The following is a 19,144-nucleotide window of genomic DNA, read 5'->3' as shown; positions in this document are numbered from 1 at the left end:
TCATCCATCCACTCTCAGGGCTGTAAGGTGCTGGACCCCCTGTCATTGGCTGTTCTGCGGTCACCATTATCAGCTACCATGGCAACGGGTTGCCCCAAAAACCAGAGTGAGTTCCATCATCCACTGCTCCACCTCTTTCTATGGACCCAGTTGGTTTTCTTTACTAAAAGCCACTACAGAGTTTGTGTATGTGGGATGAGGTGCGATCAGTCCTGTAAACAAATATTTATTCAGTTCATGCACTCGTCTTTTAACCTTATGCTGTGAAGTTGCATCGGTAATTACCACTCTGTCCCTGAAATGGTTTGAAAAGGGAAATAATTAGTTTCTGTCTCCACCTACAGCCTCACTATCCAATGAAATGTCTTTCAAATGTGTATTCAAAACTAATAAAAACGATAAGTGATATGAAGAAAGGAAGTAAAAAAATAAAAAGCTGAGGGAGAGGAGCTCATCACAGATAACTGGGTTGTTGTGTTGCCTTTGTGCTACTTGGTGGCAGCTCTCCGTAACTTATTTATGATTCAGGCGACTCACAAGCAGCGAACTGGAGGAGGAACGACAACAAAGGAGAAGGTAAAGACCGAAGAGGAGGAGGAGGAAGAGGAGAAAAACTGTTTCACTTCGTCGTGAGTCCTTCAAGGTGATCAGATGAAAGTCCTGGCAGGAGAGACATAAGGAAGACAAGAGGAGAGGGGGGGAGGCAGACAGGAGGGGAGGGAGAGGGGTGTTCCCCTGCAGGCGGAGACACACACACACACACACACACACACACACACACTCTCTCTCTCTCTCTCTCTCTCAGTCACTCCGTCAGTTGCGCTCTCCACGGTCGGCAGCACAAAGCAGAGTCGCTCTCTTACCAGCTATCACACACACACACACACACTCAGAGAGTGAAGCACATCTGAGAGGAGGAAGCGAGGACACGTCCAGGGAACACATCAGTCAGGTAAGTTCGGTCTTTTTTTCCTTTTCTCTTATTCTCCACTGCTGATTCTGCAGCATCATGTAGAAATCAGTGAACCTGACCTCCCGCAGCAGGTCATAAACACAGGCTGTTTGTTTATCGGTTTGTTGTCTGCATGTGTTCTAGTGCAGGTGCTGGAGTAAGCTCTGAGTCTCATGCTGAAGTTTTGTGTAGAAGAAATCGAGGAAATGTTTGTGTCAGTAAAAAGAGAAGTGAAACGAACTGAGAGGAAGTTTTAAAGTCATCTGCTCTGATGCAGAGTGATTCAGGTTTTTATACTTTTATACCTCTGCATAAAGCCGGACTTCACCCCCCCCCAGAACTGTGATTAGTCTGCTCTGTAGCATGTCTGTGCATTTTCACCTGCGGAGATTATGGTTAATTTCTATAATTGATAACAAATTCACCCTGACGTCTCCCTCCTCACTGTGTTACACTCAAATTTACTGACAGAAACTCCAGTAGTCACAGTATCGCTGCAAAGCCAGGACAACACACCCATCTGTACATCTGTACACAGACAGAGGTGGAGGCGATCATGATGATGTCACTTCAGTTTTCACTTTTTTTTTTGTAAACGCTGCGGTCTCAGGTAAAAAGGTAAAAACAGAACCCCCCTTTTATAACATACTAGATGAGGCAACATCGTCCTGTCCTATGCACAGAGATATGAGGTGCAAGCTGACGTGTGCAATTCCACCTGTGGCCTCTAGGGGCTGGCTCCAAATGAGAGTCAATCCCCAAAGACCTTCATGTTAAAATGTGGAACTTTCCAGCAGAACAAACATGTTTACGGCCTGGTTCTGGACTTTATTTGTGAATAAGTGCCCTTGTTTATAAAACTGCGTAGTAACAGATTGTTGTGCAAGTCATTCATTTTAATTATATTAACACCAAACATTTCGTTTGCATGAACTTCCTGCTTCTGCTACTCCACTCGTGATCGACCTCCTTGCCTGTATTGGGAGTTTAGAGCGTGATGTTGTCAACATGGCAACGGTCAAAACAAGGACTCGTCACCACAGGAATTTTTTTCCTAACCAAAGACCAAGACACATCAGAAGAATCTCACAACTACATTCCACAGCATCGTACTGTTAGCGTACTTGTTGACACATAAATTCTAAAACAAGGCTGTAATTCTGAGCCGGCAGCCCTCAGCATGCCACGCCCACACGACTAATTGGTTAAGTGCTGCGGTGTAAAACAATGCCGACTGTGGAAGCGTCTGAAGTCTTCAAACAGGCTGAAAAAAAGAGGAGCCGGAGCAGATCCAGGTCAGACCGGCTGCTGCGGTGGCGGTGGAGACACTGTGTGTTGTGTTTTTGACCTTCACTGTGTTTAGAAAGAGAGAGAGAGGGAGAGAGGGCAAAAGGATGAATGAACTCATTGTCTGGTCTGTGTGTACTTCTGAGAGTGTGTGTGTGTGTGTGTGTGTGCTGGGGGGGGGGGTGTTATGAGTTACTCAAAACAAACTGTGAGCAATCGGTGACATGTGACGTGAGTTGGTTAATGTTACACTGAACTGTGTCTCCTCCTGTAAACAGAGCTCACATTAAAATAACTGTGTAACTCGGTCATAGTAATAATCACACAGGGCGTCAGCTGCTCACAGGCGGCCATGTTTTTTGAGGATTATTATTGGTCAGTGTGCATTATTTATTACAATGGAATGACATCAAACTATCGCGATAAATGCAGAATTTACCAGATTGTTTTAGACACTAGGGGGCAGCGAACAGTTCGATTAAGCCTGATAGTCTTAGACCCGTACACACTGGGGAAATCAATCCAGCTAGAGCGGGATTCGGGCCGTATCCGTTTTTTCTGAGTCTGAACATTGTGAATCCGGATATATCCGGATAGATCTTGATTTATCTGAGGTGGATTTAGCTGGATTGGCTCAAATGTGGCTCAGGTCTGAACACAAATGCACCTAGCGAATCCGGCTAGCGACGTGATACTTCCGGTTCACTGGGACAGTGTCCGGGTCGCGTACAAAAGCCGTATGTAAACATCCATCGAATTACGACTGAGTTTATTTTCACCAGGGCTACAAAGGAATAAACTGCTTTTTGAACCGAAAAAAAACAAAGAATGCGCGACGAGGGACAAAAAAACGCACGACACATATAGTAAAAATGTAGGTTTTCACATAAATAGCTACATTTATACACACTAAATATTCCATGTTTCCCTCATTAAAGTCCTTCTTTCACTACATCACACTACAGAGTGTGTTTTAAAATACAGTAAAAACCCTAAAGAAATTGCATTAAATGTGTCACATTTGGAATATCAGCGTGCATCAAAGCAAGAAACTAAAACCATTCGACTAACAGCCGTCACAGGAAGCACAGGCGGCTCTCCTGAGAGGAAAATCAAAGCACACAGCCATTACTTCACAGCGACAAACAGCAATTTAAAACTTATTTTACACTTTAGAAAAGTTAAAGTGCTCCACAAAGACCAAAACAACACAGGGTCACAAACCGCCGAGGCAATTAAAAACCCTCAGACGGTAAACAGGCAAATCAATTACAAAGAGATTAGAACATAAAACACCGCCGATAAAAGGCAGACAAGCAGAGCAGCGGCGATAAACACTCCACCTGAACGCTGCTTTTTGATGCTTTCTTGGGGCTTTCCTGTTTAACCTTTGCATGAAAATCTGTTTAATTTCCCCCAAAAATCTGATTAAGATTAGCCGAGCTTCACGGCTACAAATCCTCGTTTAGACGAAATTAAACAAAATTAATTCTGCAGAAAGCCGGCACCCCGGGGCTGCCAGGAGGGTTTCTGAAAACTCCATTCTTTACAGCTCCTGCTCTGAAACAAAGGCAGACAGACGGGGGAGTGTAGAGGGGAGGACAGGGGAGGACAGGGGAGGACAGGGAGACAAACTCAGCACAGGTCGGCGGGACACGGAGAACAATTTGGATGTTTTACAAAATTACGGACATGCTACGATTTGAGAGGGAGATAAGAGGCTGAGTTTGTGTCATATCCAAGAGACGTGTGTGTGTGTGTGTGTGTGTGTGTGTGTGTGTGTGTGTGTGCCACCTTGGTAGCAGAGTACATTATGGCTGTTTGGGCACATTAAGGGGCATTAGCTGCAGGAGCGTCCCTGAATAATGCATGGCCTTTATTTATGAGCAGAGTGCAAGTGTCCTCTGAAGTGCACTAAAACCGGGGGTGCACACACTCACAGCCGTGCCTCCATCACTTCAGCGGACACTGTATTTATTTCCTAGAGGCTTTAAACCTAACCCAAATCTAACCTCATTCTAACCTCCTCCCTGCAGGTTCACCACAAAATGAACAAATCCAGAGCGCACTCGCCGACGGTTTAACACCCTTTTCAGAGTGTGTGAATGTCTGACAGGGCAGCCAACGAGCTCATTAACGTCTCACACACAAACCCACAGTCACGACCAAAACTTTTATGTCACTTTTTTTTTTTTTAAATGCTAATTTAGCTCCAATGTGAGACATCTCACAGAAGTGACGAGAGACGGCGTCACGTCAGATACAGGCAGATTCTGTGGTGATTATGGAGACGTCTGAGAAAAAGTCCGCCTTCAGCTCATACTTCAGGCTCAGGGACGCCATATAAAATGATTTAATAGCACAGCAGTGCATTTACTCAGAGCTACAAGGTTTCCGATTGTCCTCCAATGCATCTCACATGATTTGCAGTTCAGTTAGATGCCATAAAAATTGTAATATTTTAAGAAAGAAATGCCTTAATTAACGTGTTTGCACTAACATAATGCTGTAAAAATGTGCAGCCTAGAAGCCATGATTAACCCGCTGATATTTAACAGTTGGGTGATGGAAATTCAGCAACTTCTAGCTGATCTGCAGACCATTCGGCTGGCTTTAAGGAAGCAAATAGTTTAAAATATATGTGAAATATACAAATACAGACGGTTCAAAGAGGTGCTGATCTTTATGGTGCAGTGACAAAACAGTGATGTGGTAGAAGTGGAAACACGTCCATAAACTGCTTGGGGAGGAGTTTTTTTGTGGCGCTGAGCGAGCTGTAGCTGCAGGGAGGCCTCACGCGTGGGAGGTCAGTGTTGACTGTATTTGCAAAACCTTGGGGTAGAAGTTCATCAGCCGCTCTGTCGGGGTGAAGGATCAGTGACTTCAGATTAACAGAAAACACACACACACATATATATATATACACACAGTGGAGGCCGCCACACCTCAGTGAGTCTGAGGTGACAAGAACTCCTGGTGGCAGGCAGATGGAAGGAGCCTGCAAGACCACGCACACAGACAGAGACACACACAAATACAGACACACACACACACTATAATTTGTGTTGTTATAGTTTTACCAATTTTCTGGCCAAGACCTGCTGGCACTGATGTGGCAATCTGCCCACAGGCGCGGTTAGAGTGAAAGAACTGTGTATTTTTGTCTTTAATGGTTCTTATCAGACAAAATTGTGCCAAAAACAAGGTAACAGGACAAGGTAACAACCCGGACAGGTGTGCAGAGCTGCAGAAGCTGAAGTTGTTCAAAAGGTCTAAAAGTTTACGGCAGGTTCTCATGTTAAATATTCATGTTCTCTGCCTACACAGCGTGCTGCGTTTTAGCTCTGTTAATAACTGCTGGAGGGATGTTTCTGCTCACCTGCCCTCCTTCACACAGAGCTCCGAGGTTAGCCACAGACCGGGCAGCTTTTCAACGTCCAGCTCAAGGGCACATCAGCAGGGAGAGACGCTATCTTCACATTAGCCTCGAGCCCAAAGTCTTCAGACTGAAAGATGAGCTTCAGTTTCCTCGCCTGAGTGGAATACTGATAGAAAACACCAGAAACAACCAGAGGATGCAGGATGGACGCTGCAGCTCTTTACAGACCGTTACTAAATGATCAATGATAGATCAAAAACAGGTTACAACAGGGGAAAATTCGGTCCCATCTGCTACAAGCTTCTCCGCCATTTTCTTGGTTACCGTGGCGACAAGTCTTGCCCCAACCAGCAGCTTTTACACGCACTCATTCAGACAGGGACCTTTGTGTTCCTGGGCCACAGGGACTTCTGATTTTTGACCAAATCCTGCATCTGTGTCACATGAGCTGTGTCACTGAGACATTCCGTTGGCCTGAACTACACACAAGTCAACTTTAGTATCTTAGTAGTAACTTTAGAAAATCTGAGCCCCAGACATTAAGCATGAAAAACATTCGCACCAAGTTTGAAGAATTTCCGTCAAGGTCCAAGAACGATCCAAGAACAGCGTCACCTCCACAGGTGCATAGAAAAAGTATTTCATAGTTTTTGTGTATCAGTTGGCAATGACACACACACAAGAATGACTCTCATCTGCCCTCATGCCTCCTGGTGTCCTGCCAATTAAAATCAATCAAACAATCTCCCACATATTGACCGGCTCTCGACAGCAATAAAGTCATTAGATCTAAATTCTGGCATGATCTCAAAAATGTATCAAAACAAGGTCACATGGGGCAAAAAGAAAGAACTCCAGAGGGAGGAAGAGCGAGGAAGAGGGAGGAAGAGAGGTGGGGTGACCTTGATAGACTCCAGACAGTAGGAGGGAGTTCAAATCGCTATCTGGGTGGCGATACAGTGTGTGTGTGTGTGTGTGTGTGTGTGTGTGTGGTTAGTGATGGCTCTCATTAATTTTCAGTTGCAGAAACCCCCTGTGGGACAGTGTGCACGTGTGTGTTGCAGTGTGACAGGGAAGAAGAATGAGGCTGTGTGTGTGTGTGTGTGTGTGTGTGTGTGTGTGTGTGTGTGTGTGTGGAAGGTGAAGAGTGGAAGGGGGGGGGTTAAGTAGGAAGGCAATAAAGCCATTTAAGAGTCATAAAGTGCTTGGTCAATCAAAACCGCCCCCCTGCTATGCACCTCATGTCCTCCTCCGTGTGTGTGCTGTCATGTTCGTTTGTAGAACAAGCTGTGTGTGTGTGTGTGTGTGTGTCATTAGTGTGTGCTGAGGGGGGTGACAGAGCCAGTCTGGAGAGGCGGTGGGACTCTGAGCTCAAAGAGAGAAAGAAAAGCTGCACCACCAGCAGAGCTCCGTGAAAATAGCAGCAGAGCAGATGCAGCGATCAGAGTGCAATTTGTCCAGATACAACACAACGTGTGTGTTTGTGAGTGTGTGTGTGTGATTGTGCTTATTATTACATGTTACCCTGTTGCTGTCTCTGACAGATTTTCTGCCTTATTTGTAGCCGCTGCAGGACTCTGTCCAGTAAGTGCTCCCTGTTCAGCCTGCAGATGTTTAAAGTGGACTCTGAAGTGTCCGCCTGATCCGCCACCTTAACTCTGTTTCTGTTCTACTCGAAGCCTTAGTCTGTGGGTTTGAGCTGGATTTTCTGGGGGCCCACTGACACACAAGAGAAACAAAACAAGTAAAGCAGGTTTACTAGATTTTAACAACACCTTAGTGCCGCCCTCAAGTGGCCACTTCAGGAACTGCAGTTTCTTTGTTGTCAAAACGCATCCAGAATGTGGAGCTAACTTTTCATCTCCTCCTCTGATGTTGCGCTGCAGTAGAAGTCACACACTGCAGCAAGAAACGACCTGATTGGTCGGTGTTAACCCGTTATAGACAGAAGCTTCCTCCGATCGCCTGCTGTGTATTTTTTGATTGTGCGTCAGTGTGAAAGTAAACAAATATACAAAAACAGCGCAGGAGTCTTGCATGACATGAGGGATTTTGTGTTTCAGCTGCTGGTCTCGGCAGCTCTTTCTCCGTCTCCTGTGTTGAACATCCATCAGACTAATCGTCCATGTTGGACAGCGAAGCCACCGGCAGCCGGTTTGGTTTATTACGATCGCCGTAGGGCCCCGTTTGGCCGTAACACCACACCAACTGTGGCATCATCTGTAAACCCTCCACCCCCTCCACCCCCTGACTCTCTCTACAGTGTCTCACCTCCTCGCTCTCTCTTTCCATCTTTCCTTCTCACCTCTGTGTGTTAACACTCCCTGAGGGTTACTGCCCAGGTGAGAGGGATCTAAACAGTGGTTGCCATGGTAAACTGCCAGCAGGAGCCCAAACACACCTGATGTTGCTGCTGCTGCTGCAGCATCATTTCTTCCTCCGTCTCTTTTCCAATACAAAAAAAAAACACCATCTGTTTTTTTTTTCTCCCACTATCTACAAAACAGCTCAGGACCCGGTTTATGATGTGCTCGCTGGCCCGTGATGATATTGACCAGACACAAGTTGGCCGCCCCCATCTGTCAGCTCGCCCTCCATCCAGACGCCCATGTGTACACACACAGGCGTGTCACTCAAATGGCACCGAATTCACCCGAGAAAACAAGCCGATGCCCTGGAGCTCATGACCTTGTTGACGCGCTAAGAAGGTCGCACCCAAATCCGCATACACCCCCCCCCCCCAATCTCACCCTAAATAACAGACACACACACACAGTGTGCACACACCCCACGCATGTCCCGCTTTTCCTCAGCGACAGCCGGGTTAAATCCAAATGACAGGTCAGACTCCTCTCGCTGTCAGGGCGACTGTCACTGAGAGAGAGCCCACATGTTACGTCTGTGTGTGTGTGTGTGTGTGTGTGTGTACCTCAACGGCTCATTTTTTTATTGATTATTAGTCATAAATAGATTCATTAATTTGGATGAATGTGATCAGTGGTTGAATTTTATAGGTTTTTCCCATCATAGACAACCATAGCAGCCAGAAGTAGAACAGAAAAATAAGAGCCATTTCTTGACCATAGGTGTTTAATTATTTGCATCTTTGCAACAAATTTGTCTGCAAGTCAACCAAAACAACTTGTTTTTTTCGTCAAGTAACTGCTAGTTGCAAGTCGGTTAATCATGGCTTCCTAGTTGCACAAAGAAGTGCAGAAGTTTGTGTTTATTACAGAATCTTAATACAAATGTGACAGAAAGATGTTCAACTTAGATTTGGACATACTTATCGTCACACACTCCCGCCTGTTTAACAGTTTCTCTCTAACACAAATTACTCAAACACACAAAAGGTCAGGAGTAGTCCCTGTGTGTATTTAACTAGTGTGTGACAGATGAAAATAAAGTGATAGATGACCCAACAAAACAGAAAGAGGAAGGAAGAAGTGTCTGATTGTGAACCTGACTCTAACCCTGCTCCCTCTCTCCCGCTTCTCTAAATCCAAATGGCATAAACCAGGCTCCTAGCCAGGATGGCCAAAACACACACACACACACACACACACACACACACACCAGACATGAGTGTGGAGTGTTTGCCAGCAGCCATGTCCAGACACCGAGGCCAAAACACCTTTTAATTAGAGCAGAATTTACACACAGTCCCAGCATGCTTTGTTTTTCTGTTTCGACTCCACACACACACACACACACACACACACACACACACACACACACACACACACACACACACACACACACACACACACACACACACACACACACACACACACACACACACACACACACACACACACACACACACACACACACACACACACACACACACACACACACACACACACACACACACACACACACACACACACACACATACACAGATCCCCTTGATAAAAACTGAATTTCCTAATCAGACTCCCCCCCAGAGCACATTCTGATGAAATAACAACAGCAGAACCCTGACTTCTTCTTCTTCTATGCGCACACACACACACACACACACACACACACAGACACACACACATTTTTTGGCGTTTGATATGGTTGACCCAGATCTCGGCTGTGGAGGAGGAGGAGTGATAAAGGGGGGAGAGAGGTTATCTTCCAGTCATGAGTGTGTGAGAGTGAATAAGTGTGGTGAGGGGGTTAAAGGCTGCTGGGATTCTCCCAGTGTTTGTATGTTTCTGCAAAGGGTCTAATTTAAAAAGCAGCAGGGGGCTGATGAGTAAAAGATGGACAGACATCAGTGAAGGTCAGAGTGAGTGAGACATAAACAGACAGAGAGAGAGAGAGAGAGGGAATAAATTAACATGACATTAAGTGCAGCTGATTGGATGCTTCAGAACCAATCTGTGATAAAACATTCAGTTTTTAGTGCCTGTTAAAGTGACAGCACTGTGTCATGACTAGAGCGGGATTCGGGTCGTATCTGGATATATGCTGATATTTTTTTCTGAGTGTAACCACAGCGAATCCGGCTATATCCAGCTTGATTTCAATCCACCTCTCGGAGGTGGATCTAGCCAGATTGGCTCAAATGTGGCTCAGGTCTTAACGCAAATGCAGCTAGCGAATCCGGCTAGTGACGTGCTACTTCCGGTTAGCGATTTGATACTTACACGACGCATGCACACACGCAGTCCTACCGCGGCCTGAACGGACTCTGTATATTACGAGGCGCCACCTAGTGGTTTGGAGGACTACAAACAAGCTGGATTAAGCTGGATTAAGCTGGATTGAGTGCGGACAGGCGTGTGTGATAGCCAGATTTGAAAATAGGTCTGAACGTATCCAGCTTAAAGACTATCCAGATACAATCCTGCTCTAGCAGGATTAACTTTTTCCAGTGTGAACGGGGCCTAAGTGGACACCCTGTGCAGGTCTGTTGTAAAGCTGCAGACTTCTGGATCTGCAGGGGATGGTTGTGTGCATTATTGACTGATAGTTCATCAATAACCAATCAATATCTTCTGACATTTCAGGGACAAACAGGGAAAATTACCTGAAAGTTCCTGTAGGTCAGAACATACAGCGTCCTCTGGATGTATTTAGATTACTTTGTTAATAATTTGAGCTTCCGCCGCAGAGACAAATGTCTGTGGCAGACATGTGACAGGATCCAGTTCAGACCCGCTCTGGCAGAGTTCTGTATTTTCATCCCATGTTTAACTGTCTCTCCAAAAAAAAAAAAAGATCAAATCTCCCACTGATGCAGGTAGCTGAAGCGTATCTTCCCTCCGGGCTGAGTACCTGCTGCCTCCAGCTCCTCACACAGACAGACGGAGTGAGAAGAGGTGAAACTCTTCAATAAGATACTGAAGGTCTCTGCTCTCTCATCCCGTGTTCTTATCTATGAACTGGCAGCAGACAGGAAGCTTTATTTGGCCTGAATGTAACAGACTGGTGGGATCAAACTTTGTCCGAACGCAGGGCTAATCTGGAAGCACGACCGATTCTCAGACGGCTCCATCTATTTTGATGACGGTGTTGGCCATCTCCTGTCCAGGCGGGTGATGGGAACGGGATGGGAAATAAAAAAAAACAGCCTTTCCGATCATTTCCGAGCAATCAGCAGGCGTGATTGGTTGAAACAGAGAAACCGCAGCAGAAACAAAGGTGCGACCCAGACGGGTGCAGGCAAAAGGAAGCAGAGATGGATGAGAGGGGGGCCCCGAATGAAAGACGAAAGAAAGGAAGGAGGACAGACAGAGTTTTATCTGACTTTCACAGCCTTGGTGATATGACAGGCTTGGCAATCCAAAGCGGTTCAGCATGCCACCCCCTACCAGGGACAATCTCCTTGCTGCCATGCACACACACACACACACACCTCCTGCAGAGCACACACACACACACCAACTGTACCTCAGCCCCCCTTCTGCCTCCCTACCACCCATCTACTCCCTCCCTGTACAGGATAATCCTTCCCCCACCCCCCACCCCCAAATACCAGAGCTCAGTAAAAAGATATTTCCAAGGGCCTGGATCGCAGGCAGTCACATGCTGCGTGCGCGCACAAAAGGCAAACACACACACACACACAAGAACTTAGAAGACACTGCTGCTCTCCCAAAATGCAGATGGCAGTATCTGCCTTTCACAGATAATTACACTCCTCCCTCCTCCGCCCCCACCACCACCACCCGCTTCCCTCTCCATCGTCTCCAGGCTGGCTAGATACATGTTTGTCAGTATGGAGAATTCATGCATCATTGACAATCTTGGCATTGTTGTTGTTATTGTTTTGCTCTTATCCATGCGGGCTAATGTGAATCACAAGAAGAGTCGAGCTGGGGAAAGATGGGGACCCGCAATGACTCATGTGAGGCTCATTGAGTAGAGTTAACAGGCCAACTTAGAGCTCATATGGTGCCAATAAACAGAGCAGTCCAGTCTGTGAAAGGACGGAATATATTCAGAAACACAGAGAAAAAGGTGCAGAGTTTACTTTTCTACAAAAACAAATGTAGAAAATCTGCTAATTTAAAGGTTTAGGATGCAAATATTTGAGAAAATAGTGAAGACATTTCAGGAAAAGTCTCATAAGAGACATTTTCTAGGCAAAATAAAGATCACCTCAAACGTAACATTCACTTCCGGGGCCCTGTTTTCCTTATTATAACCAAAAATCAACATCCAATCAGTGCCAGCTGCTTTCCAGGTTTTGACGTGTCTGTGGAGCTCATTCCCAAATCCAGCCCTGTCTCATTTCCAACCCGTCAAGATTAAAAGTTCATTGACTCAAAAATATTTCAGGGCAGAAAGGTGCGCTTGTGTTTTATTTATGAGCAGCTAAAAGGCTGCTGCAGGGCATCCCCATTAGCCTGGCGCTGTGGGTTTGTTAGTGGAGCCGCACAAACACACAGAGAGTCGAAGGTGAGGGTTGGCGAGGACGAGTGAAGGTGAGGGGGAGAGGAAGGTCACGAGGTGAGGTGGAAGCGAAGCGACTTGACAGCAGGGGAATATTCCAGCTTACAGCGGAGTCACAGGGGGATTCATGAAGCCTCTGAACACCAGGCGTGTCTCTCTCTCACTCACACACATCTCCCAAAAGACTCTTCTCTTTGTCTCAGAGAAACGACACACACCTCATGCTGTGACTGGCATCAGCCCTCAGTTTGCCTCTTCACATCAATGAAGTCATAGTGACTTAGGAGAATTCAGACCTGAGGTTCATGTATAGTGCTGCTCTACACTGACACGTTTTAACATGGAGGACAGTCCGGAATTGATCAGCCGTCCTCACCAGGAAACATGAGGTTGATATTTCAGTATTTCTCCTACACATCTCTCAGCGTTTATGAGCGAGGGACCCATTACCATCCTGGCAAAACACTGTTTAATGCTATAAATCTGTGTGTCTTAGGATGTACCCCCCCCCCCTTCCCTGTTTATTAATGATGAACCAGTTCACCAAACGAAGCCCATGTAGAAGTGTTAAAATTCGCAGTTCACCTCACCGCCTCTAGGGGCCGGCTCCAAAAACGAGTCAATCCTCAGCATCCATTTTTTATAACTCGCTTGTTTTGAACATATTAAGGTTTAAATTGATGCATAATTATGGACGTTACTGCTTTGAGTGACAGATTAGTGTCGACACACAGCATGAGGCTCCTGCTCCGGCAACTGCTCGGCTTCCTCAGCTACACTGGTGCTCCACTGGTGCTCCACTGGTGCTCCACCTCTTTTCTCCCCTGTATTGGGAGTTTAAGCCGACTATGACGCCGCCCATATGGCGACGGTCAGAGGTTCCTGCAGAGGCTCGGGAACCTTTGACACCACAGACATTTCATTTGTGGTTAAATTCAGTCTAGGTTTGAAGTGACGTATGTGGGTACGCTGCTAAATCTGAACTTCACAAACATTTTAATCAGAACACACATTAAAAACATGTTGTGCGTCTTCACCCCCGCTGCTAACTGTTACTGCACCTACGTCAAGAGAAACCTCAGCCTGCTGCACATTAAACTCCTCAGACAGCGAGGGAAAGGCGAAGGTTGGATGAGATGACGCCAGTGTCACTAAGCCAGGGGATAGCTCAGAAGGTCGGGGGTGCACTGACGCTCCCTGAAGGTGCAATTAGTGCTCCGCTACAGGAACAATAGTAGACAGGGTTCCTCCTCTGAACCAGAACATTGTTACACTAATTAATAACTCAGCTGCATCAGGGCGGCTTCAGCGGCGCGGCGACAACAATAACAACAACGACAACAGGAAAAAAAGCGCTGGGACAAACACCGGAGCAGGAGGAAGGATTCACGGAAAACTCCATCTTAATGAAGGTCACACTTAAAGGAGCAGTTCACCATAAATTAAACACTTTATTACCACAAAAATACAACCCTCTCTCTCTCTCTCTCTCTCTCTCTCGCTTCCTAGGGAATGATTTGCAGAAAGAGCAGAGTCGTTACCACGGTAACCAAAACCCAAACCATGATGATTTTCCTTGATGCCTAACCACTCTAACCAAGCTAGGACAGAAATGGTGTCACAAACTAAAAGTAAACACACACTCACAGCTGAGAATGTTTGAGGTTTTACACAAACACAATATTCATGAAATATTTATTTAAATCTGGAGACATCAGTAAATATCATTACAAAAACAATCACGTTCAAGGGCAGAATGGTTTGTAATCAGGGTTGTAAACAGGTGTGTTAAACTGTGTGTGTGTTTTTCAAGATTAGGCACAAAAAACTTTAGCAAGTTTAGTCTTGTACTTGGGTCAATGGCCAATATCCACTCAGCTAAAGCAGTGTAAAATAATGATTAACAGTCCAATTAAATAAGGACGGCAATGAGAAGAAGAAGACCTGACCAGGAGTGGATGGGAAAGTTTTGTCGCACCTCTGTCTTCACCCTTCATTAACAGTCATTCACAGTTTTGGTAAACGTGTTCACTTCTGCTGTAAAGTTGGACCATTGACTGCGCCCAAAGTACAAAACAGTGAGGTCAGAATAGACACCATCTTGGAGCCAGACTCTGAGCAGTATTAGGTCAAAGGTCAAAAGGTGAAGCTGCATGATCAACACTTCTGCATCCAGCCAACATTACTTCCTCCTTTTTTACTAGACAACAATAATTGGTGAAATAATAAAAACTTATTTTAGGACAGATCATTGTGATAAAACCGTATTCAAGGTGTACTTTAAGTTTTTAGTTGGGTCCATGTCCCATTCACTAACATGGAGGAGGAGGAGTTTATGAGCTATACTCCACCCAGCCACCAGGGGAAGCTGTCATGTTGTCGGTGTTTATATACAGTCTATGAGTTGGACACTTCAACATGGAGGCTGGTGGGGATTGACTCGCTTTTACAGGCAGCCTCAAGTGGCCACATGTGGAACTGCACTCCTAGCAGTCGAAACTTAACTAACTTAACTTTGTGATATTTTAGTCCTGTTTTTTCTCTTTAACACCTGTCAGCTGGATTTCCTGGGCTTCTGTCGTCAGTCAGACACAACAGGTCTACACATTCACCTCAGAGAGCTGTGGTTAAGCAGCTGATCAGCTCGGATCAGAGTGTAGCCTGAATAAATATGTCATCATGGCTTTGTGGCTGCTCTTCCACAGATCATGATGCGGCTGCTCTGATGCTCTGAAAGCTGACGTCTGTCTGGGAGAATGTGTTTCTCTAACAGACATATTGCAGCAGTCACTTGTGTACTGTAACAGTTCGGCTGAGGGGTGTCAGCGCTCCTCTGCGAGACCTTGTAACAGCATTCATTTTCAATGCATCTCCTCTCTGTCTGCTTGAGATGTAGATTAATATTTTAATGTTTTCTGCTCATAATCACATCACAGCCCTGAAAACCAGCTCTGCTTAGACCGGCATATTAGAGTGCAGAGCCATCGCAGACATATGGGATCATGAAACAGTCGAGCAAGCAAGCGTGTATGAAGCCAGATGAAAAGAAGCTGCGCTCTTATAATCTGAGTGTTGCCGACTCGGCATCCTCCCCCACTCAAAGGAAACATTTCAGACTTTTATTCTTTCAGCTGAGGCGGTTTGAGGATTTTCCCCCCCGACCAGTACATGTTTAGAAAACTGTATTAAGTTATTGTTTGTAAAATATGATCACTTTATACTGCTTCAGTCAGTTAAAGCCAAACATTTACACTTTAATATATTTACAACAAAGATTGAGATGAAGTCTTAAAAATGGAGCTTTCAGACCGTTTTTGACATTTTATCATGGAGTCTATGGGGATTGACTCACTTCTGCCCCTAGAGGCTGTGAGGGGAATTGCAGTGTTGACCCTAGAGTTCGCTGCTTTGTTTGGCCTGTTCTGTCTTAATTATCGATATTGTATAAACTATTTATGGATGATAAAATATCATTTTAACAATGTTAAGGGTGTTAGTTGTCAAAACTTATGTGATAAATTTCTCTATTGATTAACAATATTGGTTGTACAGCCAACCAGCACCTGAATAAAACAAACAAAAAGCATCAAAAAGCTCCTTCAAGTAACAAAAACACTCAAATATGAAGCAATAAAATATGGAAAAAATAATCAATAATATAAGTGGCATTCTCGTAAGGACACACAGCTGCAGCCTCCTCTGCAGGGTGCTTTCTTGCAGTGTCCTTGCGTCCAGCTTTCTGTCTGTCTGAGAAATGATGTTTCTGATGTTAAATGTGATGTAACACACTCTAAGCTTCTCTCCTGCTGAGTCTGAGCTCTCTCTGACCCGAGTTAATAACATTAAAATCACTTTAATCCGCTGCCGTCTTGTTACATTTGAAACCTTGAAGTTTCATCGTGTCAGACTGAGACAGCAGAAGTGGACAATAACCTCTGTGTTTTCCTGCTTCATAGGTTTTCCAGTTGAAGAGCTCCCCCCCCCCTTCCTCGGAGGCCCCTTGCTGACTCTTAACAAGCACAACGCACCGGTCTGGGAGCTTCATGAGTGTGTGTTGATAACCAGCGCTCCACCTCTGCAGCCTGTGTGTGGCACCATGCTGTGGACAGTGCTGCTAGCGCTGCTGCTACTGCTGCTGCTGCAGACTCAGCTGTCTGTGTGCTTAAGGGAATTACGTGCTGGGGGTTCTCCTGTCTACTCTCCCTCGTCATCCTCTTCCTCCTCTTCCTCATACAATGCCACCCAGCAGCGGCTGCCCGGAGCCATTATTATTGGAGTGAGAAAAGGCGGCACCAGAGCCCTGCTGGAGATGCTCAACCTGCACCCAGATGTGGAGGTGGCAAAGGCGGAGGTAAAACACCAGCACCTGTGGTGGAGGACATGTTAAGTGAAATCCTGAGACTACTGTCTCTATATTTGTAAAAAAAAAAAATAATCACAGGCACAGGAGAGCCAGCCCATCAGGCCTCAGACTCAGCGGTCCATTTATACCTTAAGACAGTTGGACAGAGAAGACGGGTGGTTTCTTACCAGTATCCGATCATTAACCAGCAAAACTGACTCAAGCACCACCACACAGGCAGACAGTGGGTCAACAACAACCACAGCCATATGAGGCTCACTGAGGACCCACCCACAGGGGTCCCTAAATACAAAACCACATCAGCAGTAGAACTGGGGGAGAGCTGAACGTCTTCATAAAACTATGCTCCAAGTCTAGTAGCCTGATTTTAGAACCCTTGGGTAACCCTGTGACATCACTCACAGGTCAATCCAAATATGGGCAGGAGCACGCATACACGGTCACATACAAATGACTAAAAAGTCAGACCAAAACTTTGCTTTTGACACCGTAAAACCTTCCTTCTCTTGGTGAACTGCAGCTCATTTAAACTGTGAAATATTCAGATATGGATCAAAGATCAGATCAGCAGCAGTTTAGTTCAGACTACACACACACACACATACACACACACACACAGCAAAGCCAGTTCGGCCCGTTTACAGTTTCTTATATGATGATGGATGATGGCAGCTGTGCTGAGAGAAATCCTGATCAGGTCGGGTTAAGGAGAGGACAGCGAAGCTGAGGAGCTGCAGATATCGGTGTGGACAAGATGGGGACAAAGTGAAAAAGCTGAATCTCTTTCAGAATGTTAAACGGCTGATAAATAATTAAGAGCTGCATAAGAACTCCGTCCATATCAGACTGAACTCCCTCTGTTTCTTTGACAGGTGCACTACTTCAACGTGGAGGAGCACTACCGCCGGGGTCTGGCCTGGTACCGAGCCCAGATGCCCTTCTCCCTCCCGGGTCAGCTGACAGTGGAGAAGACCCCCGGCTACTTCGCGACTCCTCAGGTTCCCACTCGTGTGTGGGACATGAACCCGGCTGCCCGCCTGCTTCTTATTGTCCGGGACCCGGCTGAGAGGCTGGTCTCCGACTACACCCAGGTCCTCCACAACCGCCTGACCCGCCACAAGCCCTACCAGCCACTGGAGGAGCTCCTGCTCCACAAGGGTCACATCAACCCAGGATACAAGGCGCTGCAGCGGAGCCTGTACCACCAGCATCTGGCCCGCTGGCTGGAGGTCTTCCCCAGAAAGCAGATCCACGTGGTGGACGGTGACGCGCTCATTCGGGATCCCTTCCCTGAGCTGAGAAAGGCGGAGAGGTTTCTGGACCTCCCGCCCAAAATCAACCCTGACAACTTCTACTACAACAGCACCAAGGGCTTCTACTGCCTCCTGTCTGCGGGGCACGACAAGTGCCTGGATGAGTCTAAAGGCAGGCCACACGCCCCGCTCAGCACCCAGGCCTTGAAGAAACTTTGCCGCTACTTCAGGAAGCCCAACAAGTTATTCTTTGAAATGGTGGGGAGGTCGTTTTCCTGGTGCTGACCCGCCTCCTGGACAACGCCGACACATTCAGGGACACAGGGAGAAACTGTTGTGTGTTTGTAGGTAGACCAGTGAAAACCTTTTAGTTAGAGTTGTTTGTTGTTGTTGGTACCTCCTCAGGTATAAATGCGGCCAACAAGTGCAGCACGCGAGGACGCGCGGCGAATCCCGCGGCCCACGCAGTGACCTTCCTTCACGACGACCATGCTGGTGCCTCCTCGGATATGAACTCACTTGACGCAGCTACAACAACCGTGCCATACACCAGTGTGTAACTGTGATGCGTGGTGCGTTCAAAGAGGACTTTGAAGTGATGTTAGACGAGATGGTTGTTGACTTGTTGCACTAAGAACTATGAAAAAAAACAACGTGAACTCTTTCAACGTTGTTTCTCAGCAGCTGTTTGGTGTTTTAGTTCAGTCGTGTTTACCTCATATTTGTGTTTTTTAGGCCGACTAGATGCTCCGTTTTCTTTGCCATCATAACGACTTTGTGTTTTTTATTAAAAGACGTCCTTCTAATACATGTCTTCAGTCCTGCAGGCTCCTGCCTGAGCCCAGCTTTGAGGTTTAAATACATCAAACATTAAATAGCAGTCCCTGACAGGGCCTGTGTGGAAGAACTCCTCTCTTGACGTTTGTGAAGACGTTCCCTGTCAGTATCTATCCAACATGTTCTTTACATCGAAGATCAAAGCCAGCCTGCATTCCTATTCATCATCCCCGTTGAGAAAT

The 19,144-nt window shown here is 46.1% G+C and overlaps 2 protein-coding genes across 4 annotated transcripts in view; one reads left to right on the top strand and one right to left on the bottom strand.

The window, feature by feature from the left end:
- Positions 1-19,144, bottom strand: part of LOC114440937 (tripartite motif-containing protein 35-like) — a 55,095-nt gene that overhangs the window by 31,745 nt on the left and 4,206 nt on the right. The window lies entirely within an intron of this gene.
- hs3st1l2 (heparan sulfate (glucosamine) 3-O-sulfotransferase 1-like 2) lies at positions 811-18,913 on the top strand. 3 transcript variants are annotated; one of them, XM_028413629.1, is made up of 4 exons: positions 811-952; positions 14,019-14,140; positions 16,466-16,860; positions 17,745-18,913. In XM_028413629.1, the coding sequence occupies exons 2-4, from the start codon at positions 14,089-14,091 to the stop codon at positions 18,408-18,410; spliced, it is 1,113 nt and encodes a 370-aa protein (XP_028269430.1). In that variant the 5' UTR covers positions 811-952; positions 14,019-14,088; the 3' UTR covers positions 18,411-18,913. The 3 variants fall into 3 exon arrangements, with proteins under 3 accessions (XP_028269430.1, XP_028269432.1, XP_028269431.1); XM_028413631.1 differs by lacking the exon at positions 14,019-14,140 and having other exon boundaries at positions 17,745-18,912; XM_028413630.1 differs by lacking the exons at positions 811-952; positions 14,019-14,140 and adding an exon at positions 997-1,239.

Source organism: Parambassis ranga, chromosome 9 (genome assembly GCF_900634625.1).
Source record: "Parambassis ranga chromosome 9, fParRan2.1, whole genome shotgun sequence".
Classification (NCBI taxonomy): Eukaryota; Metazoa; Chordata; class Actinopteri; family Ambassidae; genus Parambassis; species Parambassis ranga.
The sequence above is the reverse complement of the archived record's forward strand: the minus strand, read 5'-3'. Positions and strand labels throughout refer to the sequence as shown.